Source organism: Amborella trichopoda, chromosome 13, assembly GCF_054954075.1.
Source record: "Amborella trichopoda isolate Santa Cruz 75 chromosome 13, AtrichopodaSantaCruz75HAP2 v2.0, whole genome shotgun sequence".
In the NCBI taxonomy this organism is placed as follows: Eukaryota; Viridiplantae; Streptophyta; class Magnoliopsida; order Amborellales; family Amborellaceae; genus Amborella; species Amborella trichopoda.
Window position 1 is genome coordinate 23,746,191 of NC_142348.1, and position 24,342 is coordinate 23,770,532.

General features: G+C 38.8%; 1 protein-coding gene and 1 non-coding gene across 6 annotated transcripts in view; both read right to left on the bottom strand.

The window, feature by feature from the left end:
• LOC148779106 (uncharacterized) overlaps positions 1–24,342 on the bottom strand; it is a 49,547-nt gene that overhangs the window by 13,941 nt on the left and 11,264 nt on the right. For 4 of the 5 annotated variants that reach the window (XM_088854936.1, XM_088854935.1, XM_088854937.1 and 1 more), the window contains exons 2-3: positions 20,874–21,022; positions 12,400–12,473 (exon numbers count right to left, since the gene is read on the bottom strand). In XM_088854936.1, the coding sequence (XP_088711062.1) occupies positions 12,400–12,473; positions 20,874–21,022 (223 nt within the window). The remainder of the gene's footprint in view (positions 1–12,399; positions 12,474–20,873; positions 21,023–24,342) is intronic. The other variant, XM_088854934.1, reaches the window with a different exon arrangement.
• LOC148779107 (U11 spliceosomal RNA) lies at positions 9,253–9,380 on the bottom strand. Its single transcript, XR_016048726.1, has one exon. It is a non-coding gene; the product is annotated as a U11 spliceosomal RNA (small nuclear RNA).

Consider the following 24,342-nt stretch of genomic DNA (forward strand, 5'->3'; position numbering starts at 1 on the left):
TTTCACTGTGATTTCCTACCTTCGTTAAATGGAGCTCCCCCCTTTTAACCTCTTATCATGTGGGCCATGTTTTCCCCTCTACTTTATGTAATACATTACTTCTTTGTCTTTATTCTCATGTGGTTTAATAGCTTTAATGGTCTTCCATCTATTAAAGAAGAGCATGCTCACTACCTTCTTTTGATGTGGCATTTCCTCTTTAATATTTGTTATTTTATTACTCATCTTTTTCTCTCCCTTACCCAAGTGGGGTGAAAGCTTTTTATAATTCTTTAATTATGGGGGCATTAAGAAAGGGGCTATTTTACTCTCTCCCTCTCTCTCAACAATATGAGAAAAACTCTCGCTTTTGTTTCTGGACATTGTCTCGTTTACCTCTCTTGTTGGAAATATACAACAAGCACAAGATGCAGAGAAGAACGGATAGGAGAGACAGACTATGGCATTGGGCTTGACGGAATTTCTCTCTCTCTAATGTTCCATCTCCATTGAGTATGTAACTTTTGATATTTAAAGAGAGAATGAGCAATTAGAGAAAATCAAGAGAGATAAGGAAAAAATACACATATTTGGTACTCTATTTTGTGTGGGAATGTTCAAGACCTTTCTTATATCATCCATTGATCAATACACATTTAATTGGATCATTTCTTGTATCATCCATTGATCAGATCAAAGTAAATTTATTCCTGCATTTCATGCCCAATCGATGTCTTACGGGTGGAATTACTGATTAGAGATCATAAAAAAGATCATAAACATAAAGTCAAATAATTCCGTAAGAAAAATAAAAATTTTAAATATAAAAAATCCAAAAACAAAAAGAAAGACCTAAGAATATGTTGGAATTACAAAGAAAAGGGTCATTATAACACTACAGCGTAAGCCCGACGGCCCATATTGAATCTAGGACAATCCAATTACATTTTGTACTTGAATTTTAATTTTTTTTCTACGAATCCAAATCACTTGAAATTATGAGCATCTATTCTTTAAAAATAGAAGAATCAAATAAAAACATCAAAAAAGCAATTTGCAAAAAATAAATTGACCAATATCCCCAAAAACTTTCAAGGATATTTTGATCAATTTATATTTTGCTAATTATTTTTTAATATTTTTATTATGTGCACCTTGCAGAGAAGAATGGACACCTCAAATTTTATGTGATTTGGATTTGTAGAAAAATATTAAAATTATATTATAAAATGAGGTTGTGATCGTCAGATCGGCCCAGATTCAATATGGGTCGTTGAGCTAACACTATAGTTGTTAGCTAGTGGGCTAACCTTATTTATATATATATATATTGTACGGGCCTTGACTGTGCAACTCAGAGACTCAAAAATATTACACTAGTCGGAACCGTTGCGCTTCGAATTTTTACCGAGACGGGGCATTTAACGCTCCAAAGAAAACAAGCTCACTCATGCCTCCAAATCCCCTAATTTTGATCTCAGCGACTCCTTACTAAATATCGAGGTCAATTGACCACTGTAGGGCCCAGTTATATGGGAGTTTTGTTCCACCATGGTGAATAGCCACTAGGTGGTGAATGGTCACCGTGGTGAGGTCCTACCTATGGGGTGAGAACCCCAAATAACAAATAGGGAAGACATGCTAAAGTAGCACAATCAAGTCTCCAATTCTTAACCTAGTCACCAGATCTATGAAGGCACTCAAGGTCACTTGGTGACGGGCAATTATCGACGGTATAACAAAAGGCAGGGAATATCGTATGCACCTCAATATGAGTAATAACGGCACGTGTGACTCATGTCACACTATGAGTCGAACTACATGATGTAAATGATAAATAATAGAAGATACTATATCAGATTTCACCAAACATGTCTCAATTCAGTCACATTCGTGTGTCTTGTCGCAAGCAATGCATCAAGTGGGATGCTAATTGGAGCGTGTTGATGCACAAAAGAGAGTCTATTACCACCCTACGCAGGGGAATTTATGTCAAGAAAACCTCTTTCTTCTCAATGACATTTCACACAAGATAATTTTTTATCTCCAAGTCACTTATTGTGATACTTTGGATTCTTTATAGAAGCTAGTGTCGTCGAGTTGTTACAACACACGGCAACAGGCTCTCTAGCACTTGATCCGACCCCTAACATTGCAAGAACCTCCTAGGCCATCAGCCCTCCTGCAAATGCTACACAATAAGCAATGTCCTTCGCCTCCAAGGAAATCAATAGCAAACACGTCTGCTTCTTATTATACAGGAAAAGCGCTCCCACTCCAAGCGTAAAAAAATATCCTAGAGCGACCATAGCCATGGAACTAATCTCTTGGGACATTGTGGCAATCCAATTGGCTACAACAAAGAATTGCAGTGCTTTCCTGATATAAACCTGATTCATCCTCATTAATGGAGATACATGACAAGCATTCCCCTTCAATCTCAAAATGTCTATGGGGAACTCTATCACTTGCACCCCTTTGATGCTTGAGAATGAATGGTGGTTCATTCCCGCTATTCTTGACGACTATAGGAATACTCACACTATAGCCCTTTAGTAGAGGAATCGCTTCACCATTCCCTATTTAAGATCCCACCGACCTCTCAGTGCTTAAGTACTTCGACAGAATGAAGTTCACATCATGAGATTCCACCCATTTCAAAATCATAGATTAGGATATACCTTTGAAGTAACATATCATATGAAAGGACATTCCATGGACCTTTAATCTAGATTACTAGTCATATGGGATGTGATAGACCAAGTTTTCTACTGGTCCACAACTCATAAGAGGTTTTAGGCACAGGTTTTGAAGGAATTCTAGTAAAAATGTACATAACAGTCAACAAAGCATCTCCCAAACAAAAGGTCAATACGATATGTGTTTCTGCCATCATGGAACTCCCTTGTAAATTAGGGAAAAATTCCTTCCTTTTGCGATACCATTTTGATGCTGAGCATAGGATATCGTTTCTTGCGGAACCTATCCCTTGATCTGCATTGGACTTATCAAACAGTTAAGGGTGTACTTGTATCCCCCATCACTTCTAAGAACTTTACTTATTTTCCTTGACTGAATCTCAAACCCCCAACGTAAATCTCTTGAAGCAATCAACCAAGGAAAGAGAAAACAGCCAATCTATCAAGGTGGGGTGCCCTTGGGAGGCCTTGGCGCCGCCCCAAGCAGATTGGACGTCGCCTAAGCGGGCTCCCAATGCCTAGACTAGGGCGTCCGCCTAGGTTTTGCCCTTGCCCAACGGTAGAAAATGTCGAGCATTTCCACAAAAATTCCTCCTTAATAAGGGAAGAAAAGAGGCTTAGGTGTGTTTCCAACCTCCCTTAAGTAATTTTCTTCTTTTGAATATTACCTTAAAATAATTTTAAAGGCATTGAAACCCAAAAAATTTAGAAAAACAACCATAAATTTTGGATTTTTTTTTATCAAAGAATTTTTCCAAGTTTGAATCATCTCAAACTTTGTCTCTTTTATATGAAGCATTGTGGAACACAAAAAAGTAATAAGGGTTATTTTAAGGTGATTTAAAGGTTCATACTCATCCAAAACATTGCAGATCAAAGATCGCACAAGGTTCGTTCTTATCTCTGCATTTGATATTTCTTAATTTCTCCAAAAGTCTACAACAGGTTCTAATTGGAGTGGAGATTCAGAATGGAAATATGGTTTTTGCTCGGGACAAAATGACAACAAAATCCATTGCAATTTTTGTTGTAATTAATTTAAATAACACTTCATTAGTACTAAGGGGGATATTGCCCCATGTAAGGAGGTCCTAAGAGAAGTTAGGAAGGAGATTCTTAAGAATATGGATGCCGAAAAAGGGAAGAAGGAAGCAAAAGAGGAGAGTATCGTAGAGTTGAGGGATGGGGTGAATATCTATGGTGACAATGGGAGTGATGATAATGATGACGGAGGGGAAATAAAAGTGGGTTCCTCTCAAAGTTCAATGAGAGGCTTGTAGATGAAGAAGCCTTGTATGAAGGAGCCAATGGATGCCTTTGCCCCCCAATCCCAACGATGCAGTTGAGAAATAGAAAAAGCAACTTACGATCAAAAATAGGTTCAAGACAGAAGTTTACTATATTCATCGGTTGTTTATCAGGCAGATATTGCCCTTAATGCATCTCACTTAAGTAGCTTTTATAGCAAATTGGAAGCAATTTTGGACCAGGGTTGAAGGGCCCAATCCTTATAAGCTTAAGAAGCCATTGCTTCATAAGCAAGGTTTAGAAAAACACTAGGCGGTCCCTAGGCGCCCCGCAAGGGGGGGGCGGGGGGGGTTGTCTCGAGTGCCCAGCACCCAAGCGAGCTACCCAGAACCTCAGGTGCCCAGAGGTTTGAAACATGCACATATATGCCTATGCGTATCTAACCACCTTTTTTATGCAAATTTGTGTGTGAATGTTGACACTTTCAAATCACTAAAACTTTTGCTTAAATAATTAAAAAGGTGAAAAAAAGAAGAAGAAACAAAACAAGTACATGATGTACTAGTCCTTTAGTGTCCATGCAGCATGCTCAGTAGTCCATATTTCAAACAATCATGCTTATGAACTCCAAGTGTCCAATGAGACCAAATACCAATACAAAATGATGCTGTAAAAAAAATGGCATGCAAATGAAAAGAAAGAGATCTCTAATTATTCAATATTTTCGATGTTTTATGCTCAATTTTTCGATTGTCTCTAACCAGCTCAGAATTACCCCAAAGATCTTTGTAAGAACTTCATTTGGACCTTAAAATTTATTGCAATAATATATTTCAAAATTTCGCATTCCCAAAACATAGAAATATCCAACAAAATCCAAAAAAAATCGCATTTCCAAAAAAGTCACATTAAGATATGGTACGGCTCAATGTTCCAAAAAGCGAACCACCCAGCGCCTAGGCGGATCTGGGAGCCTGGGCACATCACCCAAGCCTAGGTGCCCAAAAAAAGCGATGGTCCTTGGGCGCCCGCATACGAGCCCAGGAAACCGCCAAGGCGGCCGCTTAGGCCCTAGACTTGGGCGGAGCCCAGGTTCAGCACCCCACCCAGAGGCGGAAATTGCTTTCGGTGGGGGTATTTTTTGTCCATTTTTTTTTATGGGTTTTAAGTCCATTTGAAACCTAAAACATTGGAGCTCATTTAAGAGAGAGAAAGCCCCCAAAAAACTAGTTTTTCGTGATTTCTTTGAGATCGAAGGGTTCCTCAAAGTTATGAGAAATTGATCAAAACATCACCCATTGATATTAGACTTAATTTTTGATGTTTTATAAATCTATTGGGGGGTTTTTTAGAAGATTTTGAGTCCTTAGAAGCATCTTTGAGGTGGAAGTTTGAAGATTGAGCTATCAAACTCAAAGTAAGTGATTTTTTTTTTATTGCTTATATAAATTGCATATTTTGAGATGTCTTCTTCGGGATCTCATAGGAGTGGCGATCCCGGTTGGGAATATGGCTACAACCTAGGTCCTAATGATAAAAATTGTATAAGATGCAATTTTTTTGAGAAGGATACAAAAGGGGGCATAAACTGGGTCAAGAAACATCTTGCTAGTATCAGGGGGGATGTTGCCCCATGTAAAAAGACTGCTGATGTTGTTAAAGAAGAAATAACCAATTTTTTTAATATGGTAAAAATGAAAAAAGATGAGAGATTTGCCTCCATAGCAGAGATTAGGTCTGGGGCTTGGGTCAATTATGATGATGATGATGATAGTGATGAGGATGGGATTGGGGAGGAATGTCAAGAGGTATAAGTTGAACAATCATTTAGTGGAAAGGGAAAGGGAGTCGTAATTTTTTCTGGTTCTGGTTCTGGGAGTAAGAAGCCTCAGGTTATGGGCCCTATGGATAGTTTTTAGCGTTGGTCTGACCTTGAGGTTGCAGGAGAGAAAACAAAGAAGCAAACCACCATTGAAAATAGAATGACAAAGGAAGAGTGAGAGAGAGCTACTTATTATCTTGCTACATGATTTTATGAGGCGAGCATTGCTTTCAATACCGCTCACTTAAGCAACTTCTATGCCGCGGTAGAGACAATTGGCCAATTTGGGCCTGGGATGAAACCCCCAACCCCAGCTTTCAAAGCCTCTTTTGAAAAAGGCGGTGAGTGTCACGAAGGAAGCTGTAGAAGTTAAGAAAGATGCATGGGCTCAATATGGGGTATCTATTATGACTGATGCTTGGAGTGATAAGAAGAGAAGAAGTCAGATGAATTTGCTTATGAATTGTCCTTTAGGGACTGTTTTTTTGAGGTCTATTGATGCCTCTGATCATATCCATGATGCTCATTACATATTCCAAGTTTTAGAGAAGGGAATGAAGGAGGTTGGGGAGCATCATGTTGTACAGGTTGTCAAGACAATGTTGCTCCTAATGTTGTTGCAGCTAATTTGTTACGCATAGCTTATCCTAAAATCTTTTAAACAATATGTGCAGCACATTATATAGACCTCATGCTTGAGGCTCTTAGCGGTTTAACCGAGATATCAAGTGCAGTGAAGAAGGAAAAGTCAATTACAAATTTCATTTATGGCCACCATCCCACCCTCAGCATGATGCGTAGATTTACATGGAAGAAAGAGATTGTGAAGCCTGGGGTCACAAGATTTGCGACCTGGTACTTTTGCCAAGATAACATACATTCGAGGAGAGTGCAGTTAAGGCAAATGTTTACCTCGGATGACTGGAGAGCATGCAAGTGGTCCAAGGATCAAGTTGGGAAAAAGGTGACAGATATTATCCTTTCTAAGGCTTTTTGGCGAGAGGTGAAGGGCCGCTCTTAAGGTATTTTTTCCTCTTGTCAAAGTCCTTCGCATAGTTATAGTGACAAGCCTTATATGGGCTATATATATGAGGCCATGGAGAAATGCAAGAAAGAGAGCTCAAAATTTTGATGATGATGAGAACTGTTATAACCCTGTTTGGGAGATTATTGATGAGAAATGAGATACACAGCTACATCAGCCATTGCATGCAGCTGGTTATTATTTGAACCCAGCTTTGTTTTATGTTGACAAAGATATACACACAAATGATACAATTATGATTGGATTTAATAAGTCTGTAAATGTGCTAGTCCTTGATCCTGATATCCAAGATATTATATGCGCTAATGAGCTGATAAATTACAAGTGCTCATTAAAGTCTTTTGGGAGTCCAATGGCAATGAGGTAAAGGGCCAAAATTGATCAAAGTAGTAATAATATTCTTAAGCTCATCAAGTTCACGTAATCAAGTTTCATTTTTATAATTCTATTATTTATTTATGATTTTATTCTATATCTTTGCAGCCAATTGGTGGAGCCAACATGGGTGTAGTTCTCCAAATTTACAAAAGTTGATCATTCAGATCTTGAACCTAACCACTTCCTCATCCGGTTGTCAGCGGAATTGGAGTGCTTTTGAAGGGGTAAGGTCGTAAAGGTAATTTGTATAATTGTATTAATAATACATGAACCATAGACTTTAATTAGTTTCATTTGATTTTGTTAGATTCATACAAAGAGAAGGAACAAGCTTGAATCAAAGAGGTTTAATGACCTAGTCTATGTCAAGTGTAATCGATTTTTGAAGGACATGTTTGATAAGAGAGACCCCATTAGATTAAAAAAATATGGACAACGCTATGGAACGGTTAGTTGATGATGATGAGTCGAGGGGTATGAAGAATTGACATGGGACATGGTTATAGATGCTTCAGGGACATCAGCTGACCTTCTTAGGGCCACTAGATCTTCTGCATAGAGAACGAGGGTGGAGGAAGAAAAGGCAGATTCAGAAGAGACAGATGAGAACGACCAATATGTCGACGAGGATGACAATTCCGATGAATATGATACCAATGCAGCTGAACCTAATTTTTCTGATGATGAATGTTGAATAATTATTAAACTTTGAACTTTGATTGAACTATGAATGGTAAATTTTAAGTTTTAATTGGATATGGATTATGGACTGACTTATGGTTACTTATGGAGTGTGTGCTAATGTGTACTATACTTTGAATTCTGATGTGTTCCAAATACCTAATTCTTATATTTTATACAATATATAACTGTAGAATCCTTTTTGGATTCAACTGGGCTGCCCAGATTCTAGGCGCTTGCCTAGCGACTGGGTGGCCTGGACCTCCCAGGCCACCTGGGACCAACCTAGCGCTCTTTGAAACACTGGTATGACTTTCTTTTCTTTTTTTTTCTTTTTTTCTTTTTACTTTAAGGTGTTAGAATACCCCTTTTCATGGGTCAAAATGACCCAAAATGGCCCCAAACATGCAAAAAAAAAATGCCGTTTTTATGAATGTTCCTAAGCACCCACCTAGCTTGCTAAGGCGAACGCCTAAGAACTTCTGCTCGGGAAGGCCTGCCCAAGCCTAGGCGAGACAGCCTCCTAGGCACTGAGCAAGCTGTTTTTTCAAACAATAACATAAGGAGGTACAATTCACAAAGGAGTGCCCCAAACCCACAAGGATGCGAGCATCCAATACAGGATCACAGGATCATGATTATGACAGGTACATGGAGTGATGTGAACAGAAGTGTAATGAACATAAAGGTGAATTGTCCTTTAAGGACACGAATTCTAAAGTTTATTGACGCATTTGATAATGTACAGGATGCACAATTCCTTTTTACTTTAATTGACAAGTTCAATGAGGTTGGGGAAGAGAATGGTATTCAAGTGGTAATTGATAATGCTACAGAAAATATGGTTATTCCTAATTTATTGGACTAAAAGCGGCCTTGTAACTTTTGAACTCCATGTTTAGCAAAGTGCATAGACCCATGCTTAAGGCTATTAGTGAACTGCCTAGGGTATCAGGTACACTTCCTAAGGCTACAGTCGTGACAATGTTCATATATAGTCACACCATTGCCTTCAGCATGATGCACAAGATCGCTTAGAAGAGCGATATAGCAAGGGCTGGGGTAACCGGATTTGCCACTTCTTTTCTAAGTTTACAAAGAATATTGCAGAAGAGAAAGCAATTGAGTTTGATGTTAACTTTAGAAGAGTTATCTAGATGTAAGTGGCCTAGATGTGCTAAAGGGGAAAGGGCATGTGACAGTGTGTTTAAGAGTTTGTCAAGTGGGTAGTCTACTCGGTTAAAGTCTTTCTACCCTTAGTGAATTTTAAAAATAGGTTAATGGTGACGTGAAGCCCATTATGGGCTCTAAATATGATGCACTAGATGGAGGTAGCAAAGGCTTTCGTCAATGATGAGAGTACGTATTGCTCAATATGGGAGATAATAGATTACAAAATGGGATAGATTACAAAATGGGATAGGCAGCTTCATCAGCCCAGAAATTGTGTCGGCCATATGTCTTGATAGCCATACAGCACCCAACTTCGAAGGGCAGGAGTGGCATATTTAGCCAACCGACCCTTTTTCTTAGGCAGCTTCATCAGTCATTACCTGAAATTGTACTATTTGAGGTTTTGAACCTGAAGTTCTTCTGCACAAACTTAGGTATTGAGAAAAAGGATGCAATTATGGAAGGCTTTGCCGTTAATGAATGTCTTGAGAGGCTAGATCTACACAATGATATCCAAGATAAGATATATGCTAACGAGTTACTTTTGTATAAGTGTACTTTGAAATCATTTGTGAAGGAAATGGTGGTGAGACCAAGGACAAAATCAAATGTAGGTAATTTCCTTAGTATTTATTAATTTTGCATAGTTTCATATGAATTTAGATATTAAATTTGGAGTTCCTTTGATATGGTAAAAATTTAAGACTATCATAGATTTAGTGATTCATATTATTAGGGTATTATCTTAGTTTTATAAGTCTCTATTGTGGCTCATATATTTTACTACAGTTCCACACAAAAGCAGGAACCAGCATGAGAAAAAGAGGCTCAATAATTTAGTCTTTGTCAAGCATAATCTGATGCTATAGATGAGCATTTTTAAGATCCCAAAGAGAGATCCCATTTCATCCAAAGACTTGGATGATGCCAAAAGAGTGGTTGGTTGAAGATCCTTAGTGAGGGTTGACCTGGGATATGGTCGAGGAAGTTTAGGACCAGCTTCCACCCATAGGAGGGCTAATGACCACCACTACTAGTACACAAAGGAGGAGGAAAGAGAGGTGAGGAAGAGGAGGCCGATTCACAAGAAACTGAGGAGGACCATTATGTTGAAGAAGATGACGATTCTAATGATGGTTTGGAATCGGATGGAGGAGACAGGAATGAAGCCAATGATTATGAAGAAATTGATGATAATGATTGAAATATAAATCCTACTAATTTTCTTTTCATCTTTTGTCCATTTTTATGACATCCTAGTCATCATTAAATTGTGGGTTTGAACTCAGTTTTCTTTTTATATATGGCCGGTCTTCCAACATTGAAGCAAGTCGAAGCCGACATATCCCTTGGAGCACGACACTTGCCTCACCATCTCATGGAATTCTAGCCCTTTGCATCCTCAACCTTCATTTCCTCTTTCATTTGGGGATTCTAGCCTCAGGGCCAAACTGGGAAGGCGATTCTTGCACCAAGTTCTCTCCTTTACAGAACCATGGCCCCCAAGTCTAGTACAACCATATCCAAACTTAAACGATTCAGATGGATCCATCACTTCACAAAAACAAGAGATCATCAATGAAATTAACTTTTTTTTTTTTTCGAGGAATCGCCCGGCACCATTCAGCCAATTTCCTTCACACCTCCCACACCTAGTGACACCAAAATAATTAAATAGAAAATTGTAATTAGGGAGGTAAGTCAGCAATGAGGAGATTGCCTCTACCCTCATGAACCTCAGCACAAATAAATCTCCCCACTCAAATAGTTCCCAACCCAATTTTTCCACAAACCGTGGCATCTAATGAGTGATGAAATATGGCTAACCATCAATCCATCATAGCTCTCTCCATCTTAACTCCATCATGAGATCTCTTAGATCAACATTTATAACCTTCATTCTAAAGAAAATAGGTGCAATTTCTGTGATTGCTTCTAAACCGATAGACCTTTGTAATCTGCATTAGAAGATTTTCAAAATCATTGCTAATTAGTTATATCAGCGCAAAAGCTAGATTGATCATCAATCAATACAAGATGCCTTTGCCAAAACAGAGGCATATTCAAGCAAGCTATTGTTGGCCATGAAATTGTTCACAGCCTGTGCAATGAACAACTAGAGAATGCGTTTTGTTTTAAGATAGATCTTCAAAAGGACTAAGTTAATTGAAAATCCTTCAATTAACTAAACTGATTGCTTTCTTTGGAGAAACCTTTAACAATTGCATACGAATGTATTTCACCTCCCCTGGATTTTCTGTTATCATCAATGACTCATTTGGAGCTTCCAAAGGCAAGAATGGAACAGGACAAGACAACATGCTCTTTCCCTACTTATTTCTCATCGCTCTGGAGTGCTTTAGAAAGCTCCTTACTAAAGAAACTAAGGGTCTGTTTGGGCACCAGGAGATGCCTCTCCAAGATGATTAGCGATCTCAGACGTTTGGCTCACAAAAATGCAGCAGAGATACATCTCGCTGAGAGAAGCGTCTCCTTATTTTGGGGCCAAAAATGAGACCACACCTCCTCAAAAAAAGGTGGAATATGAATCCCCAAAAGAGCCGCTTGCCAAGCTCTCTCTCTCTCTCACCTCTATTAATATTTTGTGTTTTTAATTTAGGGCATTTCTCTTTTATTGTTGATTTTTCTAGTTTAGGATTTTTTTTGGGAGGGGGGGCGGGAGCCGGGGCCAGGGGTGGGGTTGGTTTAGCTGGTTTGCTGTTGGTTTAGGGTTTTATTTCTAATTTGATTTTGGGTTTTTATAACTGATTTTAGCCCCTTCTCTTTTGCTCAGTTTGCTGATTTCTAGCAGTAACTCTATATTACTTGGGATAACATGGTCCCTTACACTGGTTAGCCAAGTAGTTAGGGTGCTTTGATGGAAGAGGCAAGTAATTATTTTCATAGATCATGAGTGTAGGTCTATCCTCCTCCTGGTGGTTAGTCTAGAAGTGTTACATTGAATACCTACAGTTTCCTCCTTTTCCGGGCACCCAGAAAGCACATTGATCATGTGATCCAAGACTTTGGGTGGCTAACACAACAGAATGGTTGGTCTTTAGAGCATCCTCCTCAGTTGTGGATCTGAGGAACTTAGTAATGGAGACAAAATCCCAGCCAACAGGTTTGATCCCATTTTAGAGTCAGACTGTGTTGTACTCTGATGAGTCCATTTGGGCCAAAAAATATTTCCTTACATGATTAAGCACTAAGCTTATTTTCTCTTTGCAATTCATTTTTGCATTTATTTTTTTGTCAGTAAACATTATTCTTTCTTCATGTTTTTATCTGTTATCTATAAAAATTATTTTATTTATCAAAATAAAAATAAATAAAGGTCTCATTATTCTGAGATCTGGTTTCCTGTTCCAAACCTTATATCGAGAGCTTTCAGATTGGGACAGATGCCTGGGACCCTTTCCAAGCCAACATTGCTGAATATTGCCATCTGCAGTTCATGAGACATCAAACAAGATGAGGTTGTGATTTTTAAGCCACAAATAAATTTAGAAGACGAGAAGCACATTCCAGATGTTTACTTGTTTACAAGAAACACAAATATATCACTTTATAAACCAGAATCATAGCGAGTTGCAAGATAGAAAGAGACTCAGGCAAACAATAAAAACACAGTTACATGACTCATCAAACGAACAAAACGCAAGGTTATGACTCCAAACACAAGCCCATACTCATCAAAGGAACAAAACACAGTTACAAGACAATCAGAAGTGCTTCTCGAAAATAAAGTAATCATATATGCCATAATTGCACTGCAGTGACCAACAAAACTCCCATAAAGTAACTATTCAAACAGTTAAAACACAGTTACAAGTCTCATTAAAGGAGCAAATACAAGGCAATAACTCCTACTGCAAGGTACTCATCGAAGGAATAAACCACAGTTGCAAGACAATCAGAAGTGTTTCTCGAAAATAAAGGAACCATATGTACGCAATGATTGCACTGCAGGGACAAACAAAACCCCACAAATATACGCAATGATTGCACGGCAGGGACAAACAAAACCCCACAAAGCAAGAACCTCATGAAGCATACATAACCTAGATCTTCAACAGATATAGAAAATCATTGGGAAGAATATTCTATTTTTCCCTCTTTTCTTTCTTTTTCTTATTTCTGTAAGGTGGGTGTAAACTTGTACGTATGAGGAATAAACTTCAACTGTCCTTTTCTATTTTTTTGGAGAGTAACGTCATCTCTCCATTTCTTTCACAGAATCTTGAGTACGTTGTCACGTTACTTGTTCCTCATATGTTGGTTTAAGGGCAATCTGACACACGAAAACATGGTGTTTCTGCTCAAACTAAATTCCCACTCATGTGCCAACCTTACTATAAAAGTTTGAGGGCCTCTACATGTAATATATTTATTAAAGAAAGCGCAACTTCTTTTTTACAAAAAGTCCAAATTAGTCATGACCAAAAGATAAATGCCTTGTAGTGATAGTCCACTACCCACAAGTGAGATGAAATTCGGGCTACTGCTCAACTGTCTGTATGCCATAGGCATCTTTAACTTCCTGGTGGAGCAGTGTGGCCAGCTTTAAGTTTTCATAAAATGACTGGCAAGTAATCAAGGCACATGTTGGCTTCTTTTCTGGCTTCTCAATAGAAACTTACACTCTTTCATCAGCATTAAAGGTATTACCTTGTTGATCTCCCTGAAAAAGTACTACATATTGGCTTTGCCATCATGCTTCATTTTGTTTTCATATTGCCCAGATCTACACAGAAAAAATATGAGAATTATCGGCAACATACACCATACCTGGCTTTTGTATTTCTACCACATAAAAAAGTGACCAGGCACAACGAGTCACAAATATGGTGCTTTCATTCACACAAGCAAATTTAGACAGCTGGGTGCTTCCCAACCTGCAAATTGGCTCATGAACAAAACCCCTATGAGGCTATAAAGCTCTAGTTGAAAAATATAAAATATTAAATCTACACTTATCAACAAGTATTTGATGGTGGAAGGGGAATGAAGGGAAGAAAGAAACAGAGGTGTGTGTGAGAGAGAGAGAGAGGAGAATGAAATGACCCATTTTTTTGGAATCCACCATATGTTTATATTATTAAAGATTACACACGGTATCTTGGTGTGACTTTATAAATCACACATAACCCTATTGAATCAATTATTCCATTTATGTCCCTAACTTACAATTGTACATTTAATACATGACATAGAATCAATTATTCTATTTAAGTCCCTACCTTACTGCTGTACTTTCGACACTTCCCCTCAATATGGAGCACAGACATCAATTATGCCCAGCTTGAGAACACTATTTTGCAGTCTGTCACAGACAACTATTTTGTTGAAGATATCTTCCAAATGATCTCTTGATTTTTCACATGAGTACAAATAATTCTGGCCGCAAGTTTTTCCCTTGTGAAAAACTAATATACCTCAATATGCTTTGTTCTATCATGAAAAACAAGGTTCTTAACAATGTGAATAACTGCTTCATTGTCAAAATAAAGGGTCACAGGTAACTGAACTTTAACTCCCGGATCAGCCAAGATAGTTTCCACCCACATGACTTCACATGTTCCATGTGCTATAGCTCTATATTCAACTTCAACACTTGGTTTGGCCACATTTAGTTTTTTTACTCTTCCATGAAACCAAAATTCCTATCAACAAGGTACAATAGCCTGTAATTGGCCTCTTATCAATCTGTGAACCAGCCCAATCTGCCTCAGTGTAGATTGCAACACCCATATGACCATGAGTAATAAACAACAACCCTCTACTAGTAGATGACTTTAGATACTTTAGGATATAGTAGACATCTAAATAAGGTTTTTGAGGGGCATGCATGAATACTAACTACATAAACCGCATAAGATATATCTGGCTGCATAATTGTGAGACATGTAACGCCCAGTAACCTTTGCTATTGACAAGAATCCTTCAGTAACTCTCCCATCTGTTCATGACGTCTATGATTGGTTCGCATAGGTGTATCCATTGATTTGGCACCCAACATTCTAGTTTGTTGTAACAGATTTAGCACATACTTCCTCGGGGAAATAGTTATTCCCTTCGTTGATCTTAACATTTCAATATCCAGAAAATATCTCAGTGGACCCGAATCTTTTATTTCAAACACTTAGGTAACATTTAAGTTTTTTGATGAGTGCCAAGCTATCCCGTCACTAAAATATTATTTACAATATGAGTGTTATAATCCCAACATTATTCTCCTCACAAATAGTGTATGATCAACTTGACTCCTTCTAAATACAATTTTTACTAAGGCTTAATTGTATTTGTCAAAACCAAGCTCTCAATGATAGTTTAAGTCCATATATTGCCTTTTTCAATCTGCACACCCTTCCTATCTCCAATTGAAGTTGAAAACCTAAAGGCATGGGCATACACTCTTCCTCATGAAGATCCCTACATAAAAAGGCATTTTTCACATCTAGCTGATGCAAGGACCAAGATTTTTTTGCAGCCAATAAGTGCATGATTCTAAACAGTATTTAACTTTGCCACAGGGGCAAAAAGCTCTTTGTAATCTATACCATGAGTAAAACCTTTTGCAACCAACCTAGCATGGTATCCGTCAATCATGTCATCCGCCTCGTATTTCACTGTAAACACCCATTTGCATCCTAGCACCTTTCCTTTATGAAGGCTACGGATCTCCCAAGTATTTCTCTTTTCAAGAACTTGCCGTAGCTGCCAAATTACAGCCTTCAATTGAGGTTGTGATAGAGCCTTTGTTACATGGGATGGAATGCTAACGGTAGGCAAATGATGATAGAAAGCATGATAGGAAGGTGACACATCATTATATGTGATGATGCACAAAGTGCATCAAGTGGACAGGGTGGCATGTATCTTCCATGGGAGCAGCAGATTCCTCCTAACTCTTGTGTATAATTTGAGGGATGTAAACCCTAGGAGGGCTACTACGAAGAACAAGAAGGGCAAGAATTGCTTAGGATGATTTTCAAATTATTTTAATGGCTTTTATTTTCTGGACCAGTTGGGGATTTTCATTTTATTTGCAGGGTCATTTATTTTAAAAGTCACTTAAGTTTAGGACTTTTGGGTTATTTCATTTATTCTATGGACATTTAATGTCTGATCATTAAGTAATAATATTTAAGAGGTGTGTGGGGCTATGGACAGCCATTCACGTGACTTTTCAGAATGAAAAAGACAGAAAGCTTGGGCTTTTGGGAGCTCTAATTGTGCTTTAATAAGAAACCCTAGGCTCCTATTTTAATGCTTGTGCTTGGCCTGAAATTTGCTGATATTGTTGTTCTCTAAAAAGTTTCCCACATCAATTTCGTGTGGGAGCCCAAGTTTCTTCAACAACAAGACCAGAGAACTATAACCAAGTCTAGGGTGTTTTGTTGATTTTGGGCCATGTTTTGCTAATTTCATCCAAAAGTTTACTGATCTCAACCCAAGGTTTGCCAAATTTTGCCTATAACTTGTTGATTTCTGCTAGATAATATTGATTATCTAGGCTTGTGATTACGGTGAACCCATAGCCGCGAGAAGGCACTAAGGAAAGGAAGCTCTCCTAGATATTGCCCATGACCCCAGAGAAGAGGCGATTGAAGACCTCAAAAGGCAAGTCCAGCAGCTTACACAGAAGTGTGCGGACATCACTCACGGGCAAGATGGGATTTATTTGCCCACGAAGAAGCCAAATTTAATCTCTTTCACCATCCCGCTCCTGGCGTGAAGTCAAGTGATACAGACAGCAATGGAAGGCCTAGACACCAGGGAGGCACCAATCTACGGTTTTCGACATGAAGGTTGATCTTCCTGATTTTGACAGTAATCCTCAACCCAAGGGGTTTATAGATTGGTTAAATACTGTAAGAAGGGTTCTTGATTACAAGGAAGTTCTCAAAAATAAAAAAGTAAAAATTGTTACTATAAAATTGAAGAAGGGTGCCTTGGCATGGTAGGAAAAAACTTAGGTCTAGAAGGGAAAGAATGGCAAAGCCAAAAATTAATGCCAAGGAGATGATGAAAAAGAAATTAAAGGAAAAATACCTACATGAAAATCATCTACAATCCCTTTATCATAAGATGAATAACCTTCGTCAAGGAGAAAAGAGTATAGAAGAGTACAACAATGAATTTCATCGGTTGATGGCTCGATGTGACGTGGTTGAAAAAGAGGAACAGTCCCTAGCTCATTAAGTAGGAGGGGCAAAGAACACCTATACAAGATGTGGTGGTCATAAAATGTTACTGGACTTTAGATGAAGCTTACAACCTTGCAGCTAAAGTGGGCTGCAGCCTAGGCAGTACAACTGCCAGCATAAGCGAATGTAGAGAAAAGAGTGGGAATTTGGTAGCTCGACAGACCTCACAGCCTGTTAGTTCATCCAAACATTAGGATATTGCAAGTGTTGGGGGCAGTTCTAGTAGCCTAAATAGCCCAAAAACCTACATTATTTAAGTGCTTTTAAGTATTTGGGAATCAGCCACGTCTCCTCTCAAGGCCCAAACAGAACATTTGTAAACCTTGCTGAGGAATTTCTTGAAGAGGACACCAAGCAATTAATTGCGAGAGACCTAGTTTATGATGAGCCACTAGAGAAAGAAGAGCTCGAAGTGACATTTAGAGATCATGGGGAAGCTTTGGTGATCCAGGGTAGTATGATTCTACCCCAAGAAGTAGAGGAGGCAAATTGGCTGCGCACTAATATCTTCACACATGATGCACCACCTATGGGAAGGTTTGTAATCATGATTGGCAGGGGGCATTGTGAAAAAAATATGTCTTAGGAGATGGTGAAGTTGAAATTGAAGATGGAAAACCACCCAAAGCCATACAAGATGACTTGGTTCAGGATGTGGATGGATTGGAGGAGTCCAAGATGTTTTATGCAGTGGTCTAAGTAGAAGGGTTGCAGCCATTTATGAGAGATTTTTGTGATGTCATCCCCAATGAGCTTCCTTAGGGATTACAACCTATGAGGGACATCCAATATCACATAGACCTTGAACAAGGTCTAGCCTACTGAACAAGGCTGCATACAGAATGAGATTAAAGGAGCATGAAAAATTGTAGAGACAAGTCAAAAAGCTTCAATAGAAGGGGTTCATTCGAGAGAGCATGAGTCCATGCACTATCCCAGCCTCATTGACACCTCAAGAGGATGGGACTTGGCACATGCATGTGGACAGTAAGTCTATTAACAAGATAACACTCAAGTACCGCCTCAATTCCGCATCTCAAAAATATCTCGGATATGCTAGCTGGTGTTACTATGCTTTCGAATGAAGATTTGAGAAGTGGATACCATCAGAACCGTACTTGTCCAGGGGATGCATGGAAGACAGTGTTCAAAACATGAGAGAGCCTTTACAAGTGGTTGGTGATGCCACTTGGCCTCTCCAACGCTTCTAGTATTTTTATGACGGTGATTAAAGGTCTTCAAACGTCTAATCGGTAAATTTGCGGTGGTCTACTTTGATGATATTCTAGTATACAGCATAAGTGAGCAAGTGCATACGGAGCACTTGCGATTGGCATTTGACTTGTTACGGGAAAAGCAGATGTAGGCGAATCTTAAAAAGTGCGAGCTAATGACAAACAACTTAATATTTCTTGGTTATGTTGTCTCGGTTAAGGGCATTAAAGTTAAACAGAAAAAGGTAGCAGCCATCAAGGATTAGCCTACTACAGTGCTTGATGTTCGCAGTTTTCATGGATTGGCTACTTTATACAAGAGGTTCGTTAGGGGCTTCAGTTCAATCATAGAAATTATCACAGATTGCCTAAGAAGGGGGTGTTTGCATCAAATGATAAGGCCAAGAAGAGTTTTCAGTTGGTGCAATGTTAAGTTCAAAGGGGAGTCCTATTGCCTTCTTCAATGACACCCAGCACCGATATTCCACATATGATGTGGAGTTTTATGTTATTATTTAAGCCTCAAGACATTGGTACCAATATGTGATCCAAAGGGAGCTTCTTTTGTTCTTAGATCATGAAGCGCTGAAATATATTAGTGGGCAACATAAACTAAATCAATAACATGCTCCGTGGGTAGCCTATTTGCAGGAGTTTACTTTCGTCATTCAGCATAAGGCAGGGAATCAAAACAGAGTGGCAGACACCTTGAGTAGAAAATCGGCCTAGTCGGCTACCATGCCGGATGCTATTACTGTGTTAACTTCAAGGAGATATTCGTTTGGTGCCATGATAGAGTTAGTGGGGATTTTCTTATTCTAAGACAAATCTCTCTTTAAAGGATTATAGTTGCAAGTTCCCCTAGAGAGACCCTTGCAATAGAACTTCATGAAGGAGGTATTGGCAGACATTTTAGTTAAGATGAAGCCATAGCATTGGAGTCAAGTATTAGTTGCCAAAATTGAAGAGGGATATTATGCAGTTTGTCAAGAAAATGTCGTACGTATCAGCTCATTTAGGGGCAACAATAAAATATATCACTCTCACACAAAGGGCAGCGGGCTAGGGCTTTATTCTCCACTTCCGACTCCCAATGCATCTTAGGAAAATGTTGGCATGGATTTCATGCTACGACTTCCACGGTTCTCAACAAGGTATGGATTCTATATTTGTGACTCATTTTATGGCTTGCAAGAAGACCTTGGATGCCACGCATGTTGCAAATTTATACTTCAGAAAGATAGTGAGTTTGCATAATGTTCTGAAAATGATAACTTCATATGAGGATACTAAGTTTCCCAGCCATTTTGGGGGAATTTTGTCGAAGAAATTGGATACTCGATTGTCGTTCAGTAGTGCCTATCATGCACAGACAAATGGGCAGACTGAACTGGCAAATCTTGGAAATCTTCTCCGAAGTATTGTGAGGAAAAAGAAGAAACAGTGGGATCTAGCATTGCCTCAAGCCAAGTTTGCCTATAACAGTGCTCATAGCAAGTCAACTGGTAAGATTTCGCTCGAGGTGGTATACAGGAAGAACTGAATCCATTAGCTTGACTTTGTTCCTATCTAGACTAATGGAAGGGACATGCTACTGCTTCTTCTTTTTTATAATGAAGGGTCATGCTACTGTTGACGAGTTGGTTGAGCAGATGAAAGGTATCCCACAGGCAAATACAACAAGTTGAATTACCACACGATAGGGTTGTTTACGGTTTGAAGATGGGCAGCAACGCATACAAGGTCGTTTTGCCTTCAATATGGAGACTTCGGATATCTTCAACATTACTGATTTGTCTGAGTATCTTGGGCTAGGGATAGATGAAGATGAAGGTTCCAAGTCGAGGGTGAGTTCTCCTCAACCCAAAGGAGAATGATGATGCACAAAGCACATCAAGTGGACAGGTCAAGTATCTTCTATGGGAGCAGCAGATTCCTCTCAACTCTTGTGCAGTGTTTTAAAATGCAGGATGCAGACCCCATGCTGTCAACAGCCAATGGGGTGACATGACTTGATCTGGTCAATCAAAAAAAACAAATGCAATTTTTTCCAGCTTAAACTCTTTCCATCACACATATAATAGACCCTGAACAACAAAAATATGATCTATTATTTTACACAATGAAAGATATATAGAGACAAGAAGGATTTTTAAATTATTAAATATAGATTCTAGGGAAATACATAGAATTATCATCATTTGTATCATTTCTCTCCTATTTTCATGCACCAAAGAAAAGTAAAAAGAATGCACAGGCATAAATTATTTACAAAAGAAAATGATTGGACATATCACTTATCAAGGAATGATGACCTCACACAATAGAATCCTCTTAAAATGGGAAGAATGAATGCTAAAGACGTGCAACTTGAAAATCTAAGCTTGGATATTCAAATGGCTTCGATAGTCAAGTACTCACCTTGATGTCTGGTGGAAAGATCGAAGAAACCTCACATAGATCAACAATGATATCCTCCAAATGTTTGCCAAGAACTCCAAGACATAAGGCAACTAGACTTCTAGGTCTCCTGCTTCCAGTATGTAACCCTGCAATGAATAATGTAGAGACTACATATTAAGATGTTATTAATAACTTATCCAGTTTTAGCCTCAGTCCATACTGATCCCTCAAAAGAAAAATGAAAGACACTTATAGAAGTAAAAGAAACTTATTCTATAGTAACTACAAGAAACACAAAGTTTTAGAGAATAATGGGCATTCATTCAAAAGAGCAATAAATGCAAATTGAAGGAATAATAAACATCCTAGAAAGGGCAAGGAAAGTGCAAAGCAAGAGAAGTTTTATGTCTGTGTTGTACTCAAGACTTTGAAATTTCTGACCTAGGCATAATGAAAAAAAAATAACATGAGAAATCTGATGCATCAAACACTGAGAAGCATAGATTGTGTTAGAGAAGCACTGGAATAACGAGACATATCATCGTGACAAAACTTCATTTTGTCAATATTCTGACTATAGAAACCTAGCCATACATGCACCAATCAAAACGAATATCTAGTATGACATGGCTAACGCATCTCAAATTCCAAATTAGCCACTCTCAAGAGCTGAATAGACTCAGGAATTTTAGGATTACATCTATCATATGCTAAATAATTTACATGACCTAAAACTGCTGCTATATGGAAGCACCCCCATCAGCATCAATGAGACCAAACTATGAAAATGACAAAATGATTCAATTGGATTTTTTTATCTATAACAAAATTCCAAAATGGAAAACAAATGCAAGCGTTGTTCATAAAGGTGAAAGGGTCACCGCCCATCTTGAACCACTAGGAATTTCTTTTTGTCTCCATGATTGGCTAGTGACATTAAGACAATCCTTTTCAATAATGGAAGCCTAACTGAAATGTTTAAACATTAAACCTCTGAGCAGCACTTTGCTTCTGCAAACCCAATCACAAATGCACAAAGGCCTTGGGAAAAACTTACAGATTTTCCCCCTCTCCATCCTGAATAAGACCACCAAATAGAAGACAGAATGCACTACCAGTAAAGAGCAAATTATGCCTAGGAAAGTGAAATGCCATGCTAGCAACACCTAGGCCAGAAAGGAATTTTCTCCTTTTCTTTGCTTTTTTTCCTTTGTTTTTTTTTATGTGTGTTTGTGTTTAGGGGAGAGGGGTTTGTTTTTCTTGTGGCAATAGCCGACTTTCGAAAAGGCCCTCTAAAGGCACAGCGGTGACCTATTGCCACTCGGAAATACAAAGAAAGGACCATACCTGTGAGGATAACTGGAAACGTATTAGAAGGTGGTTGACCGTTTCTCCATGTATGCACATGATATAGCAGTTTGAAAGCAGGATGCCTCTATTTTTATTACGTCAGACGGTCAAAGGATTGTTGGATTCAGCAAGCCAATTTAATGCGTGCAACTTTGACAAGGCAGGGATGGACCAGACTCTTCGGACAATTAATGGTTCACGAGCCAGTGCTGTGAAGTGAGGACTCTTTAGGAGGAGGATACAGAGAAGGCACCTGCTGAGGTGGGGCACCAAATAATCTCAGCCGCCTCTAAAGGGGATGAAGTGGCTTCTTAGAGCCTCCAAATTCACCTCTTCATCATCCCAATTATGACAAAAGAGAGGAGCTCAAACTTGTTATGCCCCCTCCCATGCCCGCAGAGCGCCCCCCAGCACCCTACAAAAACTGTTCCACACCATGTGCAACACGGGTTACATAGAAAGTGGACCTCCAAGTCTGTTGGTTAAGCTACAAGCTCTCAAAAATCAGGTTTCTTCACCTGACTTGGCAATGAAATGAACATGGTATGAGTAGAGGAATGGCGAAGAAAATTGATACCCTTCCATGAGCCTGATGTCCGAGACGTAGATGATCTTCTAGGAAACCTTCATGAAGGTTCCGTTGCATAACTATGGTTGGATGATGGATAAGCCAAATGTGGTCAAGGTGCACTGTGAACCACCACCATTTCCCTAGCTTGATACACTCTTTACCTCCTGATCCCCTGACCAAATGGCTCCTTGAGTTAGCAAGCCTTTTACCAGTTCAGCAAATGGAATTCATGTATGTCTCTACGCGTGCTCCAGAGGAACTAACACATCAGTCATTCATGTTTTTTTAGTCATTCATGTTTTTCTTATTATGCTCATAGGCTTATGAATCAAGGACATGTAGAAAATGGGAATGCTTTAAAGGGTGGCTTTAATGTGCGTAAGACAACCTTCCAGGAATAAGAATAAGCTTTTCCATGATGCCGACCTTCTTTGGGACCTTCCTATAATCAATGCCATTGAGCTTTATTGGGTTTACCTACACATTAGTGAAGACCAATACATTTGTTCCAAAAAATTGTCCTATATCCTTTATTTCATTCGTTTCGCCCACTCTCCAAGCCTCCACTTTGAAACCTATTCCTATCAAATGAATCTTGCACACATTTGTTCGAGCCTATTGTTACACCATATAGCACCTGGTAGGCCACACATGGCAAACCTGTAGCAAAATGCCAGTTTGAAACCCGAGGACGGGTATCCAGGCCACATTGTACCCAAAATCCTTGAGAAGTATGGTAGATGATGTTTCCCAGTCTAAGGCAGCCCACAGATTGCAAACAAATTAATGGTAGTCCAGTCTGATAGTAATATGATAGTATGCATCGGAAAAAGCCGGACATACCAAAGATGGTAGAGGGGGACCCCAAACAGAAACGTATTGGGCCTAAATTCAAGGGATCATTTTGGATGATGGAAGGCCCAACAAATAAAAGCCATGAGTTATGAAGTCAGTTATGACCCAGATCTATTATCAAATCGTCAGTAATAGAGCATGACAAAAGCATGACTCAAATCTAATCCAAGATACCCCTAAGATATCCCCTAAAAATCAGCTCAAAAGGATGCTCGATGATGAGAAATAGGGAGAACTATTCTCAGACTATAGTACATCGCCTATGAAGCACACAAAAGATAGCAAAGTTACAAAAGAACAACTAGAAATTGGAACCTGACGGGCCCGAGACTTTCGAAAATAGTAGCACGAGGCAAAAAACCCATAACTTTAAAATTTAACATCAATCTGACGCCATTTGACCACATTTACTAAAGGTAATGTGTCATAGCAAACTATTGAAAAGTTAATTTCATGCAACTATTGTTTTTAGGTAGGAAATACAGCAAAATGGCCCATTTCGATGGTTTTCTAACTGTTGTAAACAGTCCAAACAATGCAAATAGCTTCCAACCATTGTCCCCATCAGGATTTTATATAGATGCCTTGAACCATGGATGGATTATTTAAAGTATGGGCCTTACATGGCTGAATTATCACCTTTTTGTCCCGTTATGATGCAAAAAGGGCAATTTTCTTGACATAAAAATGCCCAAAATATCTATATTTGTC